This window comes from Cervus canadensis, chromosome 29 (genome assembly GCF_019320065.1).
Source record: "Cervus canadensis isolate Bull #8, Minnesota chromosome 29, ASM1932006v1, whole genome shotgun sequence".
NCBI classification, from domain to species: domain Eukaryota; kingdom Metazoa; phylum Chordata; class Mammalia; order Artiodactyla; family Cervidae; genus Cervus; species Cervus canadensis.
This window is the reverse complement of record NC_057414.1, coordinates 15,284,373-15,308,645: the sequence shown is the minus strand read 5'-3', so window position 1 is coordinate 15,308,645 and position 24,273 is coordinate 15,284,373. Positions and strand designations below refer to the sequence as shown.

General features: G+C 38.4%; 1 protein-coding gene across 10 annotated transcripts in view; it reads right to left on the bottom strand.

Annotated features, from left to right (window-relative positions):
- Nucleotides 1-23,636, bottom strand: part of CEP295 (centrosomal protein 295) — a 55,526-nt gene extending 31,890 nt beyond the window's left edge. For 9 of the 10 annotated variants that reach the window (XR_006266497.1, XM_043452710.1, XM_043452711.1 and 6 more), the window contains exons 1-10: nt 23,501-23,636; nt 19,190-19,326; nt 17,414-17,614; nt 15,405-15,529; nt 14,658-14,751; nt 10,558-10,650; nt 4,365-4,505; nt 2,535-2,718; nt 2,114-2,281; nt 246-467 (exon numbers count right to left, since the gene is read on the bottom strand). Coding sequence is in view for 9 of the 10 variants with exons in the window: in XM_043452710.1 (XP_043308645.1) it covers nt 246-467; nt 2,114-2,281; nt 2,535-2,718; nt 4,365-4,505; nt 10,558-10,650; nt 14,658-14,751; nt 15,405-15,529; nt 17,414-17,614; nt 19,190-19,326; nt 23,501-23,636 (1,501 nt within the window). In the remaining variant the exon portion in view is untranslated. Of the gene's footprint in view, nt 1-245; nt 468-2,113; nt 2,282-2,534; nt 2,719-4,364; nt 4,506-10,557; nt 10,651-14,657; nt 14,752-15,404; nt 15,530-17,413; nt 17,615-19,189; nt 19,327-23,500 lie in introns of those variants that run through there. The other variant, XM_043452719.1, reaches the window with a different exon arrangement.
- Nucleotides 23,637-24,273: the final 637 nt, after the last annotated feature.

Here is a 24,273-nt window from a genome sequence, read left to right as displayed (position 1 = left end):
CTCTGGTTCATCAATGTCTTTGTAAACACATCTATGAATGATTCACTGCACTGAAAGTGCTCTGGGAGGGGATTCAGTAAGGTTTCTAAGGTTTCTAAGACTCACTGCCTGTGAGTGGCAGCATTATGGGCTTTGAAACATTTTCTTCCTTTTGACCTCTGTTCTTAGATTTTTCAGAAATGAGCCTATCTTTGAACAACTTAGAAAGGGTTTATGTACTATAATATGAGACTGGAGAAAACTACCTTGTTCCTGCCCAGAGGATAATGTTCTGTCTTCACTCACAGTTGCTCCTGATTCAACTGTCAGGGCTTTACTTTCAGCTTCACTGACAGTCGTAATCATTTCACTTTCCTCTTCAGACATGGATTGAATTGTCCAGAGAGATTTCTGGCTTCGGATCTTATTTAATAATTTTTTAAAAAGAATTTTTGAAGGAATCTGGTGGGTCTTCACTGCCAAAGGAACTAAAAGAAAAGGAAATAAAATTTGTTCAGCAACTACCACAAATAAGGTAAATTATTCTATCTTTACATTTAGTTACCACAACCACCACTGGTTAAAACAAAAGTACAACTGTATTTTTCCCAGTATTTACAATTTAACACAATTTTGTAACTAGGTATAATTTTTTCAACTTAAATTTAAATAAGGACACCAAAATTCAATTACAGCTGACCCGTGAACATGTATTTGAATTGCATGTGCATGTATGCTGGGTCACTGCAGTCATGTCTGACTCTTTGTGACCTTATAGACTGTACCCACCAGGCTCCTCTGTCCATGGGATTCTCCAGGCAAGAATAGTGGAGTGGGATACCATGTTCTAAGGGATCTTCCTCAAGCCAGGGAGCGAACCCATGTCTGTTTTGTCTCCTGCATTGACAGGTAGATTTTTAACCACTAGCACCACCTGGGGTCCACTTATTTGCAGATTATTTTCAAATAAATATGTTATCACAGGACTACACGATCCAGGGTTGGTTGAATCTGCAGATACAGAACACTGGATACTGAGGCCCAAGTTACATGTAGAGTTTGGACTGTATGGAGGGTCGGCACCCCTAACCCCTTGTTCATGGGTCAACTGTATTTTTCAACAATCGGCATGCAGCAAGCTTAAAAATGTATCAGGAAGATGCTTATTCCACTTGCTAAATGATGACAGAATGTGTATCTCTTAATCTGTGGTTAAGACCAGCATTCAAAATATGTGCTATAAGGTTTGCAAGAAAATAAAAGATTCTGCAGAGGCCAGAAATGAAGTTTAAAGGGGAATTCATAGCAATTGAGCCCTGAACCCATTTTTCTGAAATTTATGCCAAATCATAGTAACCTTATATTTTGTTCGGACAGCAGTGTGAACACAGGCAACAGGGATAATGCCTACAGCCCTACCCCAAGGAGTCTTAGAGGAGATCCACATAAAACGGGAACCCCCAAGGACTACCTATCCACAGTGTCTGGTGAAGATGAAAAGAAAGTCTGAGTGGTTTTGAACAAAGGCAATACTCATAGGAATGGGGAGAAAAGAAGTCAAAAGGAAGAAGACTTGGTCTCTAAGGAGATGTGTAGTAAGAGACAGCTTTGTCTTTTCAGAAGTATTGATGCCTCTCATAGCTTCGGCTTGGATTACTACAGACTGTGGCATCATCATTAACATGAGGAAGACAGAAGGACAAGGTAGGAGAAGATGAAAAATGTACTGTTAGACACTGTCAAGTGAAAAAATTCAGAAGGTGGAGACAGAGATGAAGTTTAGAAGAAACCTAAGTTTGTGCTGTTCATCATTACACATCAAGTGCCTAGAAAGCAGCACAGCAGAAGTACAAAGTCTAAAACACAAAAACAAAAAAATGCTGACCTTTCAAATGAATTCAAAGTTGATCAAATAACCTAAGTAACCTAAAAAACCTTCATATACAAAAAACATCCCTCCTATGTATATGAAAAGGATCTTTAGTGATGAAAATCTGAAGTTTCCTCCCCTCATCACTCCCATTAGTATTAGGCACTGTTTGTGGTTAAATTAGACCAGCCTTTTCTAAATGCTGGCAAAATATTAACATTTTTTCCTATAAACTAAAGCAATATTCAGGTCAGAAGTTTTTACCGTCTGCTTCACTAGAATGTACTGTTTCAGCTTCTGTCATTGGAATGTTTTCAGCCTCCCCTAAACTTTCGTGTTCCACTGAGAGGTCCAGTTCTTCATCTTGGATCTGGTCAGTCACAGCAGGCAGAGGCTCTGGTTCAAGGTGCAAAATCAGGTTTCCTTTCACCTCTCAATAAAGAAATACACAGACATGTTTCCATTCCAAAATGACTAAAAAGAACTTGTGCATAAAATTTTAAAGATCATCACAGTTTCAAGTCTAAAATATGAGCACCTCTTTCAAATGAGAACTCCTTTCAAAACAAAAACTGCTTCATCAAGACAAATGTATTTTCCCACAAAAACATTTAATAAGTAACATTTTAATGACATTTAATAACATTTCAAAGTAAACTTTGAAAGTTTACTAAAAATATCTTACTCCTGTCGGCATTGTACATGTCTTCAAAGGCAAATTCTAGCTCTCTCTGCCACTCTTCTTTCATTTCACTGCGTTTGTATGGAAGTTCCACTAGTTGTGGTGGCATCCGTGCTACCATCAGTCTCCTGCGTGCCAGGTCCTCTTGCTGGAGCTGCTGGAGTTCTTTCATTAGTTTCTCTTGATTCTTCAAGAATAAAGAGAAATAATTAACAATTGAGTCACACACTTTGGATAATAACACTCATAGTGAGGAAATCATGAAGGAAATTAAAAGTGGAGAAATCATGAAGTTAGGGGCTGTAGTTCCATCCCCTCCTTTACCATTTGATCAAATGCCACAAGACACTACGGAGTTGGCCCTCCATATCCGCAGTTCTTCCAAATCCACAGATTCAGCCAACTATGGACCGTGAAGCATCACAGTATTTACCATTGAAAAAATATGCAGGTGTAAGCTGACCCACACACTTCAAGGGTCAACTGTATTATGCTGGCAAGTAATACGAGAAGGTGGTTTTAGTTAGGCCACAAAGCTTCAAACGTGTCTGTCAGGTCCCCTTCCTCAGGACAGTCACGGAGCTACACTCCAGTTAAGGTGCCACTGCCCCTGCAGCCTACTCTGTTTCAGTTCTCCACACTGCCAGCAGCAGACACCATTCTCGAGTGAGCACCGAGACTCACGGTGACTGTGGCTTGACAAATATTTCCTGTTACTCCACACTATACCTGTGATTAAACAGCTAAGTAGTGAAGAGAGGAAAACCCTGGGAAGATTGACCATGGAGTCCACTTTCTTCACCACTAAACACTACTAATTTATGCAAGAATATGCTCAGTTTATATTACTTTCCATGTTTTTTTCCCTGTAGGTTTAAAACTTAGATGAAATTCATCTTTTAGCTTTTATAAACTAGGGGTAAGTTATGATTATCACAATGATCATAACTGACTGTAGTCTCTCTCCATGGAATTTCCCAGGCAGGATTACTGGAGTGGGTAGCCATTCCCTTCTGCAGAAGATCTTTCTGACTCAGGGATCCAACCCAGGTCTTCGGCACTGTAGACAGATTCTTTCCTGTCTGAGCCAACAGGGAAGTACCAGTGATAAAAACTAAAAATTTAAGGGAGGTCGTCATAATTCAGTTCAAACTATACAAACTTTAAGACATCCAATTTTGTGGCATCTAATTACCATAGAAGTGCATAAAAACTCATTCTTCAGATGAATGTTTAAAAATCCAAACGTATTAGTCAAATTCAGAAAAAAAATCAGACTTCTGAGAAGAGGAATTGTTTCTATGCTGTTTCAAGAATAAACACTGAACAATAAGCATGACAGATGCAATGCTGTAACTACAAAGCCAGTTTTCACCATACATATTTTACTGCTCTGCAACAAAGTTCAATGTTTCTTGACAGCAAAGATTATGACTATTTTTGAATCAATATTCTGCAAAGGCAACAAGTCCTTTGCTTGGTAAATATTTAATGAATTGAATCTGAAAATCCACAGAGCACAAATGTAATTCAAGTAACTAAATTAGAAAAGTGATTAATTTCTTCTTGGTCTATTTTTAAACTGATTAATACATTAAACTTTTAATATATTCATTAGTACAAGTTTTAGAAGAAAAATGAGAATAGTTTCACCCAACCTGAATTTGAAACGAGGAGGTAAAAGCAAGTCGGAAAACTTGGAGTGACATGAATCAGAGACAGTGTCCCCACTCTTCACGACTCTGTCCTTTGAGACTGTTCACTATCAGTTAAGTCCTACGGTGCCATCGGTAATGCCATCAGTAGTGGTCACAGCCAGAACTGAATGCTTACTTGAGCCAAATGGATCTTTTTCATTGCTTGGAATCCCCGGGCATGTGCCTTCTCACTCTGTTCCATTTTCTCTTGTGCTGCCTGCTTCTGCAGTTCTTCTAATCTTTTAGCTTCTTCTTCAGCAGCCAAACGAGGATCTGGCTAGCAGTCAATCAATAACATTTTAGACAAATAAAGTATGAAACAAAGTGGTAACTGAAAAGCAAAACAACCCTAAAATCATGTTTTCTATTTATATTAAATTAAATGATAACCAGTTATATATATTTTTTCAAGTTATATTTTTAAATGCCCACAATTATCAACAGCATGTATATATGAAAAAAGTCAAATTGTTAGTGTAAACAGTTTTACAACTTGTTCATTTTAAAGGAAATTATACTATACTCATCCAAATACATTCCTCCATCATACTTTTATTAAGAAATTCTACTAAAACAACAATGTTGAAAGGTAAACAAAGAGTTAAGAAACCACAAACATCAAAGGTCATGAAAGCCGTTAGCACTAAGATTTGCCTTTGGTTTTCAGCCAAAATTTGCTGCTTGGCTTGCCCCTTGGGAAGGCCAAATCACCAAAACACCTCCTTTAACATAATTTCTGGCTTCTAGAACTTGTGCATAATCAATGATCATGTGGTTGTACAGAGAGCCATTATTTCATTAACATAGCAATATTAAATGTGCGTATGTGTGTTGGGGGGGTGTGAAACACAACCCGGATTTGCTATTATACCTAAACATTCACTTTCAAATACAGGTAAGCATTTCAAATATAACTTTAAGTAAAAATATTTTACATTTAAGTAAAAATATTTTACATGGTGATAATCTATCAGTCAATGAAATAATAACCACAAAAGCTATTAACCACATATTTACAATTATTTATAACTCTCAAGTAGTGAGATAAATAGGTAAAGAGATAGCTAATGAATTAAGAAAGAGTAGGGACTTCCCTGGCAGTCCACTGGTTAAGACTCTGCCCTCCCACTGCAGGGGATGTGGTTGGATCCCTGGTTAGCAAACTGAGATCCTGCAAGCTGCTCGATGCAGCCAAAAGATAAGAAAGAAACAGTGTACTGGCCAGATAAGTGTATGAAAAATATTATATTCCTTTTGAGCTAATAAATATTTATGTAAATCCTTATGTAACAAAGGTCAGATTAAATCAAAGTTATAATCTATATAAAATTATTCAGTGTATTAACACATAAATGAATTAAATTAAAATGAATTTTAGGAGCAACATTTCATTTAGGCCATGAGGTTTTTAAGAAAAAAAGTTATTTGGGAATTCTTCACATCATGTGAGGGTGAATTAAAAGCCAGAATGTCAACTGTGATAAACCAAAATTTCAAGAGAAGGAAAAACTTCAAAACACACGACATGTATAATAAACAGACTAAGTCCAGATATAAGAAGAGATATAAAGAGTATCAATGAAGGGTCAGAGAAACATTAGACATGCCAAACAATTTTTAATCTGACTGCTGCTACAGCTGTTCAATTGCTAAGCCGTGTCCAACTCTTTTGGACTGTAGCCTGCTAGGCTCCTCTTGTCTGTGGAATTTTCCAGGCAAGAATACTGGAGTGGGTTGTCATTTCTTTCTTCAAGGGATCTTCCCGACCTAGGATTGAACTCACATCTCCTGCACTGGCAGGCGGGTTCCTTACCATGTAATCTGACCACTCAAAAACAAGGTTTTACAAGGAATTGTCTTCTTTAAGACAATCCGCTAAAACTTTGTGTCAATGCAATGAAAAATTTAAACAAATATCTGGTTGAAATTGCGAGATTCTATTTTTACCAGCTGAACTCAAAAGATACAAGTGAAATTTGCAAAAGTGTGAATCCCAAGCAAAACTACTTTTCAGAAAATATGTGTCTGAAAACATCTTTCCTGTGAATAGTAATCTGCAGTGCACAAAACAATAACGCTTTCTTAATTGGTGGCTGCTTTTAGGCCTACTATGGTGTTGTTGAATGTTACTCTCTAGTCAAGGTTGTATCCGTTTCTAAAAGGCTGTACCTTTTTAGATTAACTTTTAAAAATACAGTAGGATTTATTTGGATTCTTTGGTATTTTTAAAGCTGAACTAAGATTCATTTTCTGGACAACCAGCTATCACCAGGCTCGTTAGGTGTGTCACCTCTACTTACAAATTTTCTCACTATTTTGCCACATAGATGAGTTGGTTCTTGATAAACTGTTCATAAGTAGCTCGGCTGGTTTCGGGATACTTAGCTAAAATTCGTTTTGTTAAGTCTTTACTAGTTAACTCATTATGCAAACGGTACAAGGGGTAATCTTTGCTTTTCTGTACTTTAATTTTTTTTTCTTTCATTGTTCCCTTGCAGTACTTTCTCTACAGCGTCCTGCTTAAAATTTCTATCTCCTATACTTTAAGTGATAAATAAATGTTTCGTTTTATTTTTGGTGATTTAATGGGGAGTGGGGTTGTGGGCGAGGTTTAGTTCAAGATATTCATGATATGTGAAACCTTCTAGGTGTAAACTAGGTGCTTTGTTTAAGCTATGTCTTGGTTATCCGAGCACACTTTCCAGTATGCTTACCTTGTTACGACCCGTCCCCTCTCACATGGTTAATACATATGAAGAGGTTTAAGTGTACTGTGCTTATTTGAGGAGGGTGACGGGTGGTGTGTGCATGCTTCATGGCTTAGTTCAACTAAGCACTCTATTCTTAGTTTACTACTAAATCCTCCTTTGGTTATTAGTTTCATAGTAACTTCCCTATTGGGTTTTCTTAAATTAGAAAATGTAGCCCATTTCTTCCCACTCCATAGGTTACACCTTGACCTAACGTTTTTATGTACTATGATTGTGCTTACTTTTGTTTCTTTTCAGGGTTTGCTGAAGATGGTGATGTATAGACTGTATTAGCAAGGACTGGTGAGGTTTATCAGCATTTATCGATTACAGAACAGGCTCCTCTAGAAGGATATAAAGCACCGCTAAGTCCTTTGAGTTTTAAGCTGTTGCCGCTAGTACTCTGGCGAACAATTTTGTTTGTGTAATTATTTGTGTTTAGGGCTAAGCATAGTGGGGTATCTAATCCCAGTTTGGGTCTTAGCTATCGTGTGTCAGCGGCCGTAGAGTTACTTCTGTTGTTTATTTTTGTTATAATTATGGCTTTTTACAGCTTAATTAGAATTTAACTTTATTTGGTGTAGTGCTTTAACACACTTTACGCCGTATCCCTATTAACTTGGGTTAATTGTATGACCGCGGTGGCTGGCACGAGATTTACCAACCCTGATCAATGTAACTTAGTCAAATTTTCGTTTATGGCTTAATTTTTACAACTGCTGTCTCCTGTGGGGGTGTGGCTAAGCAAGGTGTTGTGAGCTACACGTGTGCGCTTGATACCAGCTCCTCTTAGTCTTATTAATCTAGGGGGCATTCTCAGCGGGGTGTGGATGCTTGCATGTGTAAGTCTATTAAAAGTCAATAGGAAGGCTGGGACCAAACTATGTGTTTATGGAGTTGATGTACTCATCTAGGCATTTTCAGTGCCTTGCTTTAGTGTTTAAGCTACATTAACTATGCATCAAAAAAAAAACAAAAACAAAAAACTATGCATCATAAGGCAGACCAGGCACTTGTATACCTACAAGTTGATTAAATATGCTACTTCTGCATCTTCTACCCAAGACATATAGACGGAAATCTTTTCTGTTTGTCTGCTGACATTTCTGGATCTTACAGCAAACAATACAGTGGATGTGATTAGAAAAATATTTCTAGGATGAAAAATCCATTTTAACAAGTGCTATGTAATAGTCATTGACAAAGGAATAAATCAGATGAAAACATCCTTAGTATAAAACAACTTTTTAATACTAAAATTAAAGGATGAAGAGCAGGAGTCATTTAGGAATTTCAAGCATATGAAGTTTTGTTTATGTGTACAGAATGTAAATGTAGCACAAAATTTAGAGAATAACTGGCTCTAAATATGAATATAGCAGGTCAATGTCATTCTGTCAAAGACAAACTGTATAACATATAAGAGACTCTATCAAGTAGATCCACTTTATCAAGATATTCAAACAAAACATGATAGCAACTCTCACATGCTAGAAGACTCACTGAACAAAATGAAAGTGCTTATTTGGAGAAAGCAGCTGAAGGAATAACTGAAATATATGCCAAGAATGCAAGTAGTTTTTATATGATACCTCCTATGAAGATCCTATCATTCTACTCAAAGAAAGATTGTAAATTATTGCACATGTGAAATAAGCTTAGATGCAGATGAAAATACAGAGATTTGTTTTCTGGGAAATCATGCACATTACTGCACTGTCACATTTTAAACCCAAGGTTTAAGGACAGATTTTTCCTAAGTGATCGTGTAAGGAAGAAAATATCAGAATGCTTTAGTATGTGGGACACTTTTTATAAAACTGCATTATAACTACTAATCTAATCTTCAAGTCCAGAAATTGAAGAGAAAGTAGGTCTTTTAGTTACTATCAAAGAGAAAAGTTTAAAAACTTACTATGACATCATCAGTGATACCCTATATGACAGCTAAACACAGAAATGTCTTTCATCAATCTTAGTATAAAATATATATTTAATACTAATATAAAGTATTGAAGTTATAATAATATTTTACAATTTTAAACAAGCTTCAAGATTTATTCCTTTCTTAGAAGTTAACTTTATGATGCTAATACTCATCTTGTGTCTTGATCAAATATTGATTTTAACATTTGCTATTACAGAATTTGTTGCATTCTAACCTCCATATGAATGCTACACTGTGAAATAGTGTATATATCTAGTAGATAAATATACCAAACATGAAAATTCACTGTTACAAAGAAACAGCAATTATAACAAGGAGTAACAATCATTTGTCACTTTTAACACGGACAATTAATTTTTAAGCCATATCATTTCCTACAGACAAGGGTATGATATGCGTGTGTGCTAGGTCACTTCAGCTGTGTCTGACCCTTTGTGACCCTAAGAACTATAGCCCACCAGGCTCCTCTGTCCATGAGATTCTCCAGGCCAGGATACTGGAGTGGGTAGCCATTCCCGTCTCCAGGGGATCTTCCCCACCCAGGGATCGAACCAGGGTCTCCTGCATTGCAGGCGGATTCTTTACCACTGAACCACCAGGGAAACCCATGGGTATGGTAAGACGGCCATTTTCACATGTTGCAGTCACTTTTTAAAAGGAAGTGTAAAGATCTATATCAAGTATCTGTGACAAAATGTTATACACTGTGGAACCGATAATTTCTCTTTTAGACATTTATTCTAAACATACAATCAGAGCTGTAGACAAAATGTACACAGCGTGGCTTTATTGGTGGTCCTGTGGTTAAGAATCTACATTGCAATGCAGGGGACACCGGTCTGACCCCTGGCCCCAGAGGATCCCACATGCTGTGAGGCAACTAAGCCCAGGCACCACAACTACTGACACGCACGGGTCACAGAGCCCACGTTCCACAACCAGAGGCCACCACCACAAGAAGCCAAGCACTGCAACTCGAGGGGGGCCCCCACTCCTCACAACTAGAGAGAGCCAACGGGCAACACCAAAGACCCAGCGTAGCCAGAAATTAATAAAATTTTTTTTTTAAAAAAGCTATAAAAAATGTACAAGATGATTATGTTCGCATTATTTACGAAGCAAAAAAAAAAAACTCCAAAACAGAATGGTTAAATAAACTCTGTAATGAAATATTTAAGTAGCTATTAAAAATCATGTTTTAAAAAGCATGTGTATATGTTTATACACAAATAATGAAAATGTATTAATTAAAAATACTATAATGAATCCATTAATGTATTAACCAATTACTTTTTGGTGATGAAAACTTAGGTGTTTTTCCCATAGTGTATAACAGTATCTAGTTTCAAATTTCTAGAGTATGTAATATTTTTATGTCAAATAAACTTTTATGGTAAGAAAATTAAATATATCCATTTAAGTAGCCAATTCCTTTCATTCATATTGTATCAGCATTCCATTCACATTCAACATGACATTGTAATTCAAAGCATATTTAAAAGATTTTTTAATCACTCTTACCCTAAGACAGTCAGTATAGCTGTTCAAATTTTGATACCTGAGAACAATATATAACTCAATTTAATCGACAGAGAAATAATAAAGTGAGAGTCATGAAAAAAGTCAATCACCTGCTTTGTGTCCACCTCTCTACTCACAAAAGTACAAAGATGATGGTAGGTAGAACTGTTCGTCTTCACATTAGTTTTCTTTACTTCAACATTCTGAAAAATGAAACAGAAAATAGATTGTTAGGTTGAAAGTATTCATTTTCATTTGAAGCAGCATCCAATGAAAAAAGTAATTCTGATTTTAAATCAGTTATTCTTTATTTTTTTTCTTCATGAGAGTGTGCACGCTATTTCCACTAATCCGGAATTTAGGTTTAAAAGTCAGGTTATCTTCAGACTATACTACAAAGCCACAGTCATCAAGACAGTATGGTACTGGCACAAAGACAGAAATATAGATCAATGGAACAGAATAGAAAGCCCAGAGATAAATCCACGAACTTATGGACACCTTATCTTTGACAAAGGAGGCAAGGATATACAATGGAAAAAAGACAACCTCTTTAACATGTGGTGCTGGAAAAGCTGGTCAACCACTTGTAAAAGAATGAAACTAGAACACTTTCTAACACCATACACAAAAATAAACTCAAAATGGATTAAAGATCTAAATGTAAGACCAGAAACTATAAAACTCCTAGAGGAGAACATAGGCAAAACACTCTCCGACATAAATCACAGCAAGATCCTCTATGACCCACCTCCCAGAATATTGGAAATAAAAGCAAAACTAAACAAATGGGACCTAATGAAACTTAAAAGCTTTTGCACAACAAAGGAAACTATAAGCAAGGTGAAAAGACAGCCCTCAGATTGGGAGAAAATAATAGCAAATGAAGAAACAGACAAAGGATTAATCTCAAAAATATACAAGCAACTCTTGAAGCTCAATTCCAGAAAAATAAATGACCCAATCAAAAAATGGGCCAAAGAACTAAACAGACATTTCTCCAAAGAAGACATACAGATGGCTAACAAACACATGAAAAGATGCTCAACATCACTCATTATCAGAGAAATGCAAATCAAAACCACAATGAGGTACCATTACACACCAGTCAGGATGGCTGCTATCCAAAAGTCTACAAGCAATAAATGCTGGAGAGGGTGTGGAGAAAAGGGAACCCTCTTACACTGTTGGTGGGAATGCAAACTAGTACAGCCGCTATGGAGAACAGTGTGGAGATTTCTTAAAAAACTGGAAATAGAACTGCCATATGACCCAGCAATCCCACTTCTGGGCATACACACTGAGGAAACCAGATCTGAAAGAGACACGTGCACCCCAATGTTCATCGCAGCACTGTTTATAATAGCCAGGACATGGAAGCAACCTAGATGCCCATCAGCAGATGAATGGATAAGGAAGCTGTGGTACATATACACCATGGAATATTACTCAGCCGTTAAAAAGAATTCATTTGAATCAGTTCTAATGAGATGGATGAAACTGGAGCCCATTATACAGAGTGAAGTAAGCTAGAAAGATAAAGAACATTACAGCATACTAACACATATATATGGAATTTAGAAAGATGGTAACGACAACCCTATATGCAAAACAGAAAAAGAGACACAGATGTACAGAACAAACTTTTGAACTCTGTGGGAGAAGGTGAGGGTGGGATGTTTTGAAAGAACAGCATGTATATTATCTATGGTGAAACAGGTCACCAGCCCAGGTGGGATGCATGAGACAAGTGCTCGGGCCTGGTGCACTGGGAAGACCCAGAGGAATCGGGTGGAGAGGGAGGTGGGAGGGGGGATCGGGATGGGGAATACGTGTAAATCTATTGCTGATTCATGTCAATGTATGACAAAACCCACTGAAAAAATAAATAAATTATAAAAAATAAATAAATAAATAAAAATAAAAATAAAAGTCAGGTTATTATTTCAGGAAGAATAATGAACAGGCGATGCTCTATAGTTTACTGTATGACATCAGGAGGCACATAATGGCAAGGTGTGCCTCTATTACTGATTTTAAGTTTGCTCATTTGGTTATGATGTTTCATAATCACTGATAATAGAAAGTTCTCTTTTGTCGAACAGAAGTAGGCCAATGAATAAACGTAGAAGGATAATCGATACTTGTGATGCTAAGTATCATCTCCAGATTACTTGGCAATTGAAAAGAGAAAAATTTACCAATATAATTGAGATCTCTTGTAGCCACATAACCAAATCAGACAAATACAGAATACAACAAACTAGTCTATTCAAAAATTCTGAAATAAAAAAGTTGGCCAGGGTTGGGGAAAGAATGTCTTACTTTGCAAGAGACCAAGAGACAAAGCAAACAGAAGCAAGAGGTAAACCTTGACTGGATCCTGGTTACTTTTCTTAGTGTGATATTGCGGCCACATAGGAAAATGTCCTGGACTACCCTGGTGGCACAGTGGGTAAAAATCTGCCTGTTAATGCAGGAGATACATTCAATTCCTGGTCTGGGAAGATGTCACGCGCCACAGAGCAACTAAGCCTGTGTACCACAACTACTGAGGCCGTGCTCTAGAGCCTGGAGCCATGACCACTGACTCTGAGCAGTAACTACTACAGCCCGTGCACCCAGAGCCTGTGCTCCACAACAAGAGAAGTCACCACAGTGACAAGCCCGCGCACTGCAACAAAGACCCAGCACAACAAAAAATAAACAAACGTAAAACACAGAAACAAACCTAGAGCTTCATTATAAAGAAAGAGAGAATGTCTTTATTCTCAGCAGAGGTCCGCTGAAGTATGTAGGGTGAAATGTAACCTATAAACCTACATTCAAATGTGTATTTATATATTCAAATGTATATACAACCATTTGAAATCTACACATAATGCAAAATGAAATCTATACACAAGCTATTTCTTATACTCTTCTTTGTATTTAAAATTTTTTCATAATAAAAATATTGGGGAAAGTACCACCACCACAGTTTAACATGTAATTCATATCTGCCAAATCACTTACACAGACAATGTTTTGGTCAGTTTAAAGTTTTGACCTTGACTTGTTAGGGCTTCCCAGATGGCTAAGATGGTAAAGAATCCGCCTGCAATGCAGGGGACCTGGGTTTGATCCCTGGGTTGGGAAGATCCCCTGGAGGAGAGAATGGCAACCCACTCCAGTATTCTTGCCTGGAGAATTCTTCCATGGGCTGTACAGTCCATGGGGTCAGAAAGAGTTGGACAAGACTAAGCCACTTTCACTTTCGGCTTGTTAGAAACATTAAGAATTATGACAAAAGTAATAATAATAGAAAAAATGGGTATATACTCCCTGCCTTTTAACAAGGTACCGGGGGAGTGGCTGAAATCTGACTTCTCTGTTTGGATCTTACTGGATCAAATGTCACATGGCAGATGTCTAACATAAAAGTAGGAAGGTTGATGAAACCAGAGGCTTAAGACAAGACTATCTCGTCGTACTGAGGCTGATCACACATACATAAAATACATTTGTCTATACAACAAAATAATATATCCTATATTTATATTTTTTTAAATTTCTGTTTAACTTTTTTGATAAACACATCTACGTAATTTTGATAATCATTCAAACGAGCTATTTTAATAACCAAAACAAGATAATCTGAACAGGAGAAGCAATGCCTTTCAAAATTAATTTCTGCTTAATAAGTTAAATGTTTTTTTTTAAAAAAGCTTCAAATCACAAATCACACATTTTACTCTCACAAAGAAACAGACTTTTCTTACCATTTCACATATCTTATATGAATTTATTATCTGGACCTCATTTGTGTGTTTATAAAATGGTAACTATTTACAATAGTTAAATCTTGAATGTGGGAAAATCTTTAAGGCAAATAATCCTTTTCTTTCCCAATAAAATAAAAAAGGTTACAGTTTTTCAAACAAAAAAATCTCTTGAGAGAACTGGAGAAAACTGAACACAGACTGGGTATCAGATTATACTGGGAATAACATTATATTAGTATTGTGCATTAAAGTTCTTAAATATCAAGAGATACAAACTAAAACATTTGTGGGTAAAATGCTATCTAGAATTATTTTTAAATATTCTAGATATGTAGTACCTGTACAGTTAAAAACTAAGTTCAAACAAATGGTATTTGGACGTGCACTGAATTCTAAAAGTAAAGAACAATTACTATATCCAAGCTCCCATACCCAGAGTAATTCACCTCAAAGAGAGCTGGAGGAGGGGGTGGCAGACTTGCGATTTTGGCAGATCTCTCCTTTTCCACAAGTAGGGCTTCTTTTCGAGCTTTTATATGCCTTAAAAAATAAAAGATGTCATAAATTAATCTCTCAATGTTACAATACAACTCAAAGTTAAAAATATAAAAGTCATTACAATCTTAAGAAATCCTCCACAGCCTGATCCCATAGGCTCAAATGCTATTTAATAGAGTGCATACACATAAGAGGAAAAGAGGTGTAGCTAGACTTAAAGCTCCACAATGTGGACTGACCCAGCAAACATCGTTCTTTAGAATAATCTGGAATTAAAAAACCTAAAAATGATAAAGAGGGGCCACTGTATAAAATGACCACTTCTGACTAGCTAATAGGTTCTTTCATTTTCACAATATGCAAAAATCTCATCAACGACTTGCAGAGTCTATAGCCTCTTTTAATGGTCGTCATTGCACTGATTTTTTTTTTATATCAGAGGCAGATAGATTTTGGTTGACCTGCATTCTAAACTAGTAATACATTTCTTCAGAAACTCAGTAACTGCTGCTAAAGTCAAAACATAAAAGAAAGTTCACTTGTTAGAACGTACTCCCCCCAATGCATTATTTTAAGCCAAGTATAACAAACACCATGGGTACACTATATAGCTTTAAAAAAGTATCCAATGTACCCTTTAATTCCAGCTATATCAGTTTCAGTGGAGAATACAGTAAAAATTTCTATTACGTTACCAGGTTTTTTGTTTCATTAACATTTCTTTTTGATTTTTCTGTACTTTCATGGCCTCTTTATGTCTCATTTCTGCCTTTTTTTTCCTTTCTGCTGCCCGGTGTGCCAGAGCATTTAAATCAGGCTCCTAAAAACAAATATTACTTAAAATGTCATGTTAAACAAGACTAAAATGGCAAATATATAATAATATGTGTGATACTCTGCCAGGGAAAAAATCATGAAGATATATTCTAATGAAAAACTGTGCTATAGCACAAAATTAACGATGACATAAATAAAGCTACAAAAATCTGATGTCAGAACTTAAAGCTATTAATACTAAAAACACAAACTACAACCAGGGACCAAGAATATTTTGACTGACACATTCTTTAAAGAGTTCTTCTTCCTGACTAAAAGTTTGGTAACAAAGACATGCATTCTTGGAATCCAGCTTGTTTATTTTGTGTAACTATCTCTGGGACCACAATCTAGGATTTTCCAACCATAAATCAGAAGAAACAAAACAAGGTCAGGGAGTAGTCTTAAATACTGAGTTAAGTACTACTTTGTCTTTGTGAAAGGATGAACTCGAGTGTATACACATTCAACTACACATTTTGGAGGTATGAGGAAGGAGTGATAATGAAAATGAAATCAGAAATCTGAATTCATCCCACCGAACTTGTCCCAAATGACTGAAATGAATAACAACTTCTAATTCTGAAGGTTACTATTTTATTTACCCAGTTGTTAAGGACTGGAAAAGAATAATGTTTGCTTTTTTTTTAAATGAAGTATAGCTTGATTTACAATGCTGTGTTAACTTCAGTATACAGCATAGTGATTCTGTTATACATACACATATATACCTATTCTTTTTTGGATTCTTTTCCCTTGTAGATTATTATGAAATATTGAGTATAGTTCCCTGTGCTCTACAGTAGGTCACTGTTGGTTATCTATTTTATACATAGTAGTGTGTGTGCTAATCCCATTCTCCTGATGTATTATCCCTTACCGCCCACCTATGGTAACCCTAAGTTTGTTAGAGAATAATAGAGAATAATAATAATAATAGTGAATAATAATATTTATATAACTATAATTTATATAATTTATATAATTATAATAATAAAAAAATAATAGAGAATAATAACTTAAACATCATAGAAAACAGATTTTCCTTGACATGCCTCTTACCAGGAAATCAATCAAGTAGGATTCTTAAGTTACATTAAATTTACAAAAACATTCAGGCTGCCCACAGCAAATTCTACACATGAAAACATTTTTAAAACTAAGACCATGGCATCTGGTCCCATCACTTCATGGGAAATAGATGGGGAAACAGTAGAAACAGTGGCTGACTTTATTTTTCTGGGCTCCAAAATCACTGCAGATGGTGATTGCAGCCATGAAATTAAAAGACGCTTACTCCTTGGAAGGAGAGTTATGACCAACCTAGATAACATATTAAAAAGCAGAGACAACTTTGCCAACAAAGATCCGTGTAGTCAAGGCTATGATTTTTCCAGTGGTCATGTATGGATGTGAGAGTTGGACTGTGAAGAAAGCTGAGCACCGAAAAATTGATGCTTTTGAACTGTGGTGTTGGAGAAGATTCTTGAGAGTCCCTTGGACTGCAAGATCCAACCGGTCCATCCTAGAGGAGATCAGTCCTGGGTGTTCACTGGAAGGACTGATGCTGAAGCTGAAACTCCAATACTTTGGTCACCTCATGCGAAGAGTTGACTCACTGGAAAAGACCCTGATGCTGGGAGGGATTGGGGCCAGGAGGAGAAGGGGACGACGGAGGATGAGATGGCTGGATGGCGTCACTGACTCGATGGACATGAGTTTGAGTGAACTGGAGTTGGTGATGGACAGGGAGGCCTGGCGTGCTGCGATCCATGGGGGTTGCAAAGAGTCGGACACGACCGAGCGACTGAACTGAACTGAGTAATACCAATCTACTTTTAACAAGTATTATTACCACAGACAGGCAGTCAAACAAGTGCTCACTTACGTTTTCTTTGGCTTGTTGATGCCCCTCTCCCATATTTCTTAAACTTGCCAAATACAGTTTTTCCAAGTTCTTTATTTTCTGAGTTTGTGATTCCTCCCATTCTGCCCTTAGTTCCTCTGCCAAACGAGTGAATTGCTGATTTCTCCTCTGTTTTATATCTTCTCTTATCTGTAAAGCAATATCTCTTTCTTGTTCTCGAACCTAAAGGGAGAATATTTAAGATTATATGAAAAGAGGCTTACTTCAACTTTTTGGAAAAGCTCTTTGGAAAGAGGATCCTAAATGAATCTGATTCAGGTATTAGATATATCAATTCTCCAGAGTATTCACAAGATATTAAATAAGGCCCGTTTAAAGCAGAAAATCCAGGTGATGGAGGAAAAAACAAAAATCTCAAGACTACTTACAAAGTTCCCTGATAAGCCATTGTTTCCTCCCCAGAGACCTAAGGGGACTGCCATTGCCATTCTGATAACATACAAGAAGCTAAATTGGTAAGCATGATTCACTGAAATTTATAGCCCAGATAAATACAGAAAGATCTAGATGAGAATGATGTTATACATCACCCCCAATTCTGGAGAGAATGGAACATAAAACGTTTCACAAGGACTTAACTATGTTACTCTAAAAAGACTTCTAGACAATAATCTATAATTTCTAAATAAATTTATTTCAGTAGCTTTCCAATAAATCTTCTTCAAAGTCATTCTAATAATCTTCATCAATTACATGATTTTAAAAATGAACTATTTTCAACAATGGAGTTGGAGGGGTCTGAGTGTTTGCATATATTTTTGTATTGATTCGTACGTTTTTTTGTTTGGGCTTCTTTTTTTGCCTTTATGCCAGATGATGCATTTTATGAATTTGTTTGAGAGAAGATCTTGGGAAATAAAAATTGCATACATTATATATAGAGCGAATAAATAAAAATACCATCAAATATTTAATAATCTCAAAAATGAACTATTTTATAATAATTATTGATTCAAATAATCCTTATTCTGAAACTCTTCAGTTTATTTACTGTTTCAGTATACTTCCCAAGTTTTCCAAAACTAGTTAATATGTAAGAACCAGGGCTCTCATAGAGCCAGAAGAAATTTTTAAATGCAATATTTTACTTAGAACACTCTACCGTAAAAAAACCTAATAGAAGTAGAAGATATTAAGAAGAGGTGGCAAGAATACACAGAATTAAACAAAAAACATCTTCATGACCCAGATAACCATGATGGTGTGATCACTCACCTAGCACCAGACACCCTAGAGGGCGAAGTCAAGTGAGCCTTAGCATCACTACAAACAAAGCTAGTGGAGGTGATGGAATTCCAGCTGAGCTATTTCAAATCCTAAAAGATGATGCTGTGAAAGTGCTGCACTCAATATGCCAGCACATTTAGAAAACTCGGCAGTGGCCATAGCTCCAAGAATTGGTGATGGACAGGTAAGCCTCGCGTGCTACAGTCCATGGGGTCGCAAAGAGTCAGACACGACTGAGCGACCGAACTGAACTGAATGTAAAAAATGGGCCTCCCTGGTGGCTCAGTGGTAAAGAATCCACCTGCTAATGCAGGAGATTCGGGAGAAAGAGCAACTCAGTCCAATATTCTTACCTGGAAACCCCCCACGGAAACAGAAGCCTGGCAGGCTACAGTCCATGGGCCCTCAAAGAGTCAGACACAACTTAGTGACTTAACAACTACAATGTAGAAAATACTAGTAATTTTGGGGACACAAAGAAGTTGACACTATGTTCCAAATACATCTCACCTGCAGCAATCTTAGTTTTCGTCTTCTTTCATAATCTTCCTTTAAAATGAAGGCTTCCTCATTAGGACTCAATCTCAGCTTGCCAGCATTCACTCCCTTTCTTTTCATTTTCATGTAGTACTTTAAATATGAAGGTTCTACATAAAAACATACATATATATATATTAAAATAAGGCAGTAAAGATTAGAACACTTTTTAAAGGGCTGTAAACATGAAACAAAATGATTTGGGTAAACTAAGTTCAAATTATTTATAAATAGCAATTATTAATTCAGCATTTCTCAGATGGGGAGAAAGCAGTTTAGTGGTGAGTAAACCATTTCAAGCATTACTTAAAAAAATGCTTCCTCATCTGTGGCAGATTATTGTTTACCTGTAGTATCTGGGACCTGACTAACTCCTACTTGAGATTTCCAGAGTTTACCCAGCTTAAACACAGAAAACCACAAAGATTTCAAAAGGTGTGTCAGCGCAGAATAAATGCTTCACAATTACAGCTTAACACTAGAACTCGGATAACTTGTTCATAACCAGCGAGACTACTGCATTGCAAGGGCTCCTGGCTCATATTTCAGCTGCCGGTCTGTGATATAACATGATCACCAAGTGTCATTGTATCTTAGGGAATCACATTAACCCCTCTACAGTAAAACAACTCTTCAGTAATTGGTGGTGTGATTTTTAAATGAAATCATTAAACAAAACACCTCCTAGAACAAAGTTCTGTTTTTAGGTTCAGTCCAGGGTTTAAGATTCCTATATTTAGTCTTCTATTGCTCCTGTTTACACTCAGGTGTTCTCAATCGAGTCTCTAGATTATAACATGCCCCAATTTGGGAAAGTCTGGTGGGGAGAAAATGAAAGAATTTAAGAATCTATAGTTTTTATAAAATTTTAAAACCCTCCCCAGGTGACTCTGTATCTACTTGTTCCCATTATTGCCATTTTCAAAAATTAGACACTTCAGATCAGTACATAACCATGATTTCATCTGAGATCAGTCTCTTTACAATGACCAGGAAGGGAAATACGGTAACCAAACACTTAAATCTTTCTGAAGATAGCTTTTTTTGTTGTTTTTGCCCCACTTGGCTTGTGAGAATCCTAGTTCCCTGAGCAGGGATCAACCTGGGCCCCCTGCAATGAAGTGCAGAGTCCTTATCACTAAACCACCCGGGAATCCCCTTCTGCAGCCAGTTTAAGCACCACTTCACTGTGAAACTGCCCTCCAGTGATTCTTGCTCCACCCACCTGCCACTCATTCCTGACCTACCTGTCCATAAGAAATGTCACCTTCACATTCACATGGGGACTAACCTATGCTGTCTTGATATTACCTTCCTCTAGTTTTTCATCAATAACTTGCCCTTTCTAGTTAGATTCCTTAACAATAAGGACAGAGGCTCTGGTTTTGTTTTGTTTTGTTTTAAATATCCAAATTAACCACAAATAACAACTACCAGGCAGTATTTCACATACTAAGCATAGATACTGTTTTCACTCAGGTGTACAAATAGCAGCCAGAAGAATTTGGGGTTATCTAATAGGAACTAAGGGCTTCCCTGGTGGCTCAGTGGTAAAGAATCTACCTCTCAATGCAAAGACCTGGGTTCGATCTCTAGGTTGGGAAGATCTCCTGGAGAAGGAAATGGTAACCCACTCCAGTATTCTTGCTATTCTTGCCTGGAAAATCACATGGACAGAGGAGCTTAGCAGGCTACAGTCCATGGAGTTGCAAAAGAGTTGGTACATGACTTATCAACTGAACAAACAAAAAAAGGAACTAAAACTTTTTCAGTGAACTCTCCATCAAAAAGAAGGCAGGAATGATATTATTCACGGTTGTATGTGCAGAGCCTAAAAACTGCTTAGCTCCTAAGTAGGTCCTTTAGTGTGTTGACTGAATGAATGACTCATTCAATGAGTTAATTCATATAAAGTGCTAGATAGGTATATGTGGTCACTGTTACAACCTGATGACAAAAAGGAGTAACTGCTTACATGTGAAAAATCTTTTCCAGCTGCAACCCACTCAGCTGATATTCACAAGGCTTTGGTAATGTACTCTGTGAAAGTGCCAACCAACCATTCTCTTTATTTTAGACAAGAAGAATCAAAGGCCACTTAGGTGAAAGGACTTGTCCTGAGTGACAATATCTACTGGCAGAGCCAAGAGAAGAATCTGGTGTTTCTTATATAGGCTCCTAAATTTCTGAAATGCTAAAATATAGGTAGTGAGGAAAATTTTGTTTAAGCCAGTAATTTTTGCAAGAGGGGATTGACAAGAACTAAACAAAGAGAAAACAAGTAATCCTGTAATCCTCAATTTTCTTTCCTAGAGGATTACAGGAAAACAAGCATACATTTGTTATTTTTACCTAAGATGTGACAGAATAACTGTTTTCTCTTGTGTAGTATTATCTTAATTTTTACACTTGTTTGGAAATAATCTTATGTAGTATTCCCAGCTTCTCTAAATGTCAACCACAGTACAACAACCAAAACCAGGAAATTAACACTAGCACAATACACTAGCTAATTTACAGACTTTATTCAAATTTCATCAATTGTCCCACTAATGTCCATTTTCTGGACCAGGTCCCAAGCCAAGGAAAACATATCCTTTGACTGCTGTGTCACTCTAGGTCCTCAAAGTAGATGCCAAAATGGCATGAAACCCACGAGGATTTTATTAGGGGATATGCCTGTGTAAGGGAAAATGGGGAGGGAGCTGGTAAAAGCTAGGAGTATTTCAGACTTTCATGCAAATCTGCCACTGAGTGAAGGAGGAAGGCAAAGTTGGGTAGATGACCCTTGAACTGTGCAGTCTAAGGAAGCTTCAAGAAGACTTCTGGGGAGTCCTTCAGCCAAAATCCCTGTGTCTCAGGAACAGGCCTGCCTTCACAACCACCCCATGCTCAGTCATTAACTAGGAGCAGTCTGTGGGAGGCATCCAGGTAAACAGGGGCTGAGGGTCTGTGAATCATGTTCTAACAGCTAGGCAGTTTTGTCTCCTTCAACTCCACTAATTTGAGATGTTTCTCAGTCTCGGCAACCCTCCCCCATCTTGACATTTTAAAAAGATACCAGCCAGTTATTTTGCATAATGTCCCTCTATCTGGATGTGTTTAATCCCCTCCTATAGTTAGACTGAGGTTATGCATTTTTGGCAAGACCACCACAGAAGTCATGAGGTACTGTACTCAGCGCATCACACCAGAATGAATTTTGATCCCTTGATTAAGAAGGTGCCTAACAGGTTTCTCCACTACAGACACTATTTCTTTTTAAGTATTCGGTGGAGAGATAATTGAAGCTATGTAAATACCATGTTCCCCACCATATTTACCAACTAAATTTAGTATCCACTGATAACTGCCTGAAACAATGTATTTTCTACTTAAATTATTCCTTCTACACTTACCAACTGGAATCCTACTGTAAGGAAGTTTCACCCATTCCTCTCTCTAGTATTTATTCATATCAATACAGGTTTTCAAATTCTAAGTACTGTTACTGACAAATAATAGAGGTGATACTACTGATCTTGCAAGACTGTTCTGAAGATTAAACGGCAACGGGCACCTCTTAATCACCTATATTAGGAAGATTTGGCTTCAAGGCCCAATTCCACTTAAAGCAGGAAGACACTTAAAATCACTTTGCTCTCACTTCCTTTAAACATATAAGCAGAGTCATAATATCTTCTCCAACAGGTTGTTCTGATTGTGTGTCTTAGTAAATATAAACTGCCAGATACTTTCTAAAATTTAATGACTCTACCGTTCCCCATTGTTTTATAAAGCAGACGCTTGCAGCAGAACTTAGTATCAAAGAAATTAAAGGTGAGAGACACCAAAAGAGAGCATGCTCTGTGCATGAAACGATTCCAAGCTGGTCTCTTAAACGCCTCCCAGGAGTGAGGCCGCTCCGCGGGTGACCTGGGAGCAGGACGCACCCAGGAGGTCTGCAGTGGCGACCCCGCAGACCCTTCCGGCCGCCCCGACTTGGAAGCTCAGGGACCCCGCGAGGCCCGACCCCACGGGAACGCGCACGGCCGGCTGCGCCAAAGGCGCCGGGGCGGCCTCTCACACGGCTCAGGCGAGCCCGTGAGGGGACGCGCGCCCCTCCGGGCGCCCCGCGGCCTCGAGCCCATGAGGGGACGCGCGCCCCGCCGGCCTCCCGCCCCGCCTGTGTGGAGAGCCGCGGGCCGCTGCGAGCGCCCCAAGTCGCAGCACACCCCCGGCTCCCCGCCTCGCGAAGAAGTGCACGCTCGGGACCCTCGGGAAGCCAGCGCCTCCGTCACTCACCCGGGAGACGAGAGCCCGGCCTCAGGAATCGCGGCTCAGACACAGAAGGCCCGGCGGCCCGCCCCACAGCAGCCTCCGAACAGCCCTTCGGGCGTGAGCGGGGCGGCCATCTCCGAGCCGCCGTCACTTCCGTCATTCAAACCGCTCGCCAGTGGCGCGGCCGGGCCGCGGGAAGCGCCGAGCCCCGCCCCGCCCCGCCCCGGGGGCCGCCGGGACGGCCTCGGCGGAAGAACCGCCCGGGTCGCGCGCAGGCCCTACGTGGGGCCTATTATTTCTCGCGTTGGGCGTGGCTCGGAGGTTTTGCTTCACGACTCCCGACGGGCTCGTTTACGGATCCGAGACAGAGGTCCAGGAAGGGAGAGATACTTACCACAGCCCACTCGGGAGGCTTCAGTCTCAAGCGTCTTTATGAAAGACGCCTTGGGGGTGCAGCCTTTCTTGTCTGAGGACACAATTCGTTTGGTACTTTCCTCACGCTGCAGTTATTTTCTGATAGTTTTCAACTCACACAACAGCGAACCGTACCGTAATGCTGTGCCTCCAGAGGGCCGCACCACCTAGAACATGTCAAGGGTTTATCCGCTGTAGATAACCTACAATCGGAAAGGGAGCGAGAGCTGGTTCATATTTACTGAGCCCCCATTACGTGCCAAGGACAGTGTGCTAGGTGTAGGGGAAACCAGGGTGAGTGGCTTACGGCCCCCATGCTAAATTTTGTAGTCCAGAGCAGGGGTCTCCCAACAGGTTTGTGACCTGTGAGGAACCAGGCTGCA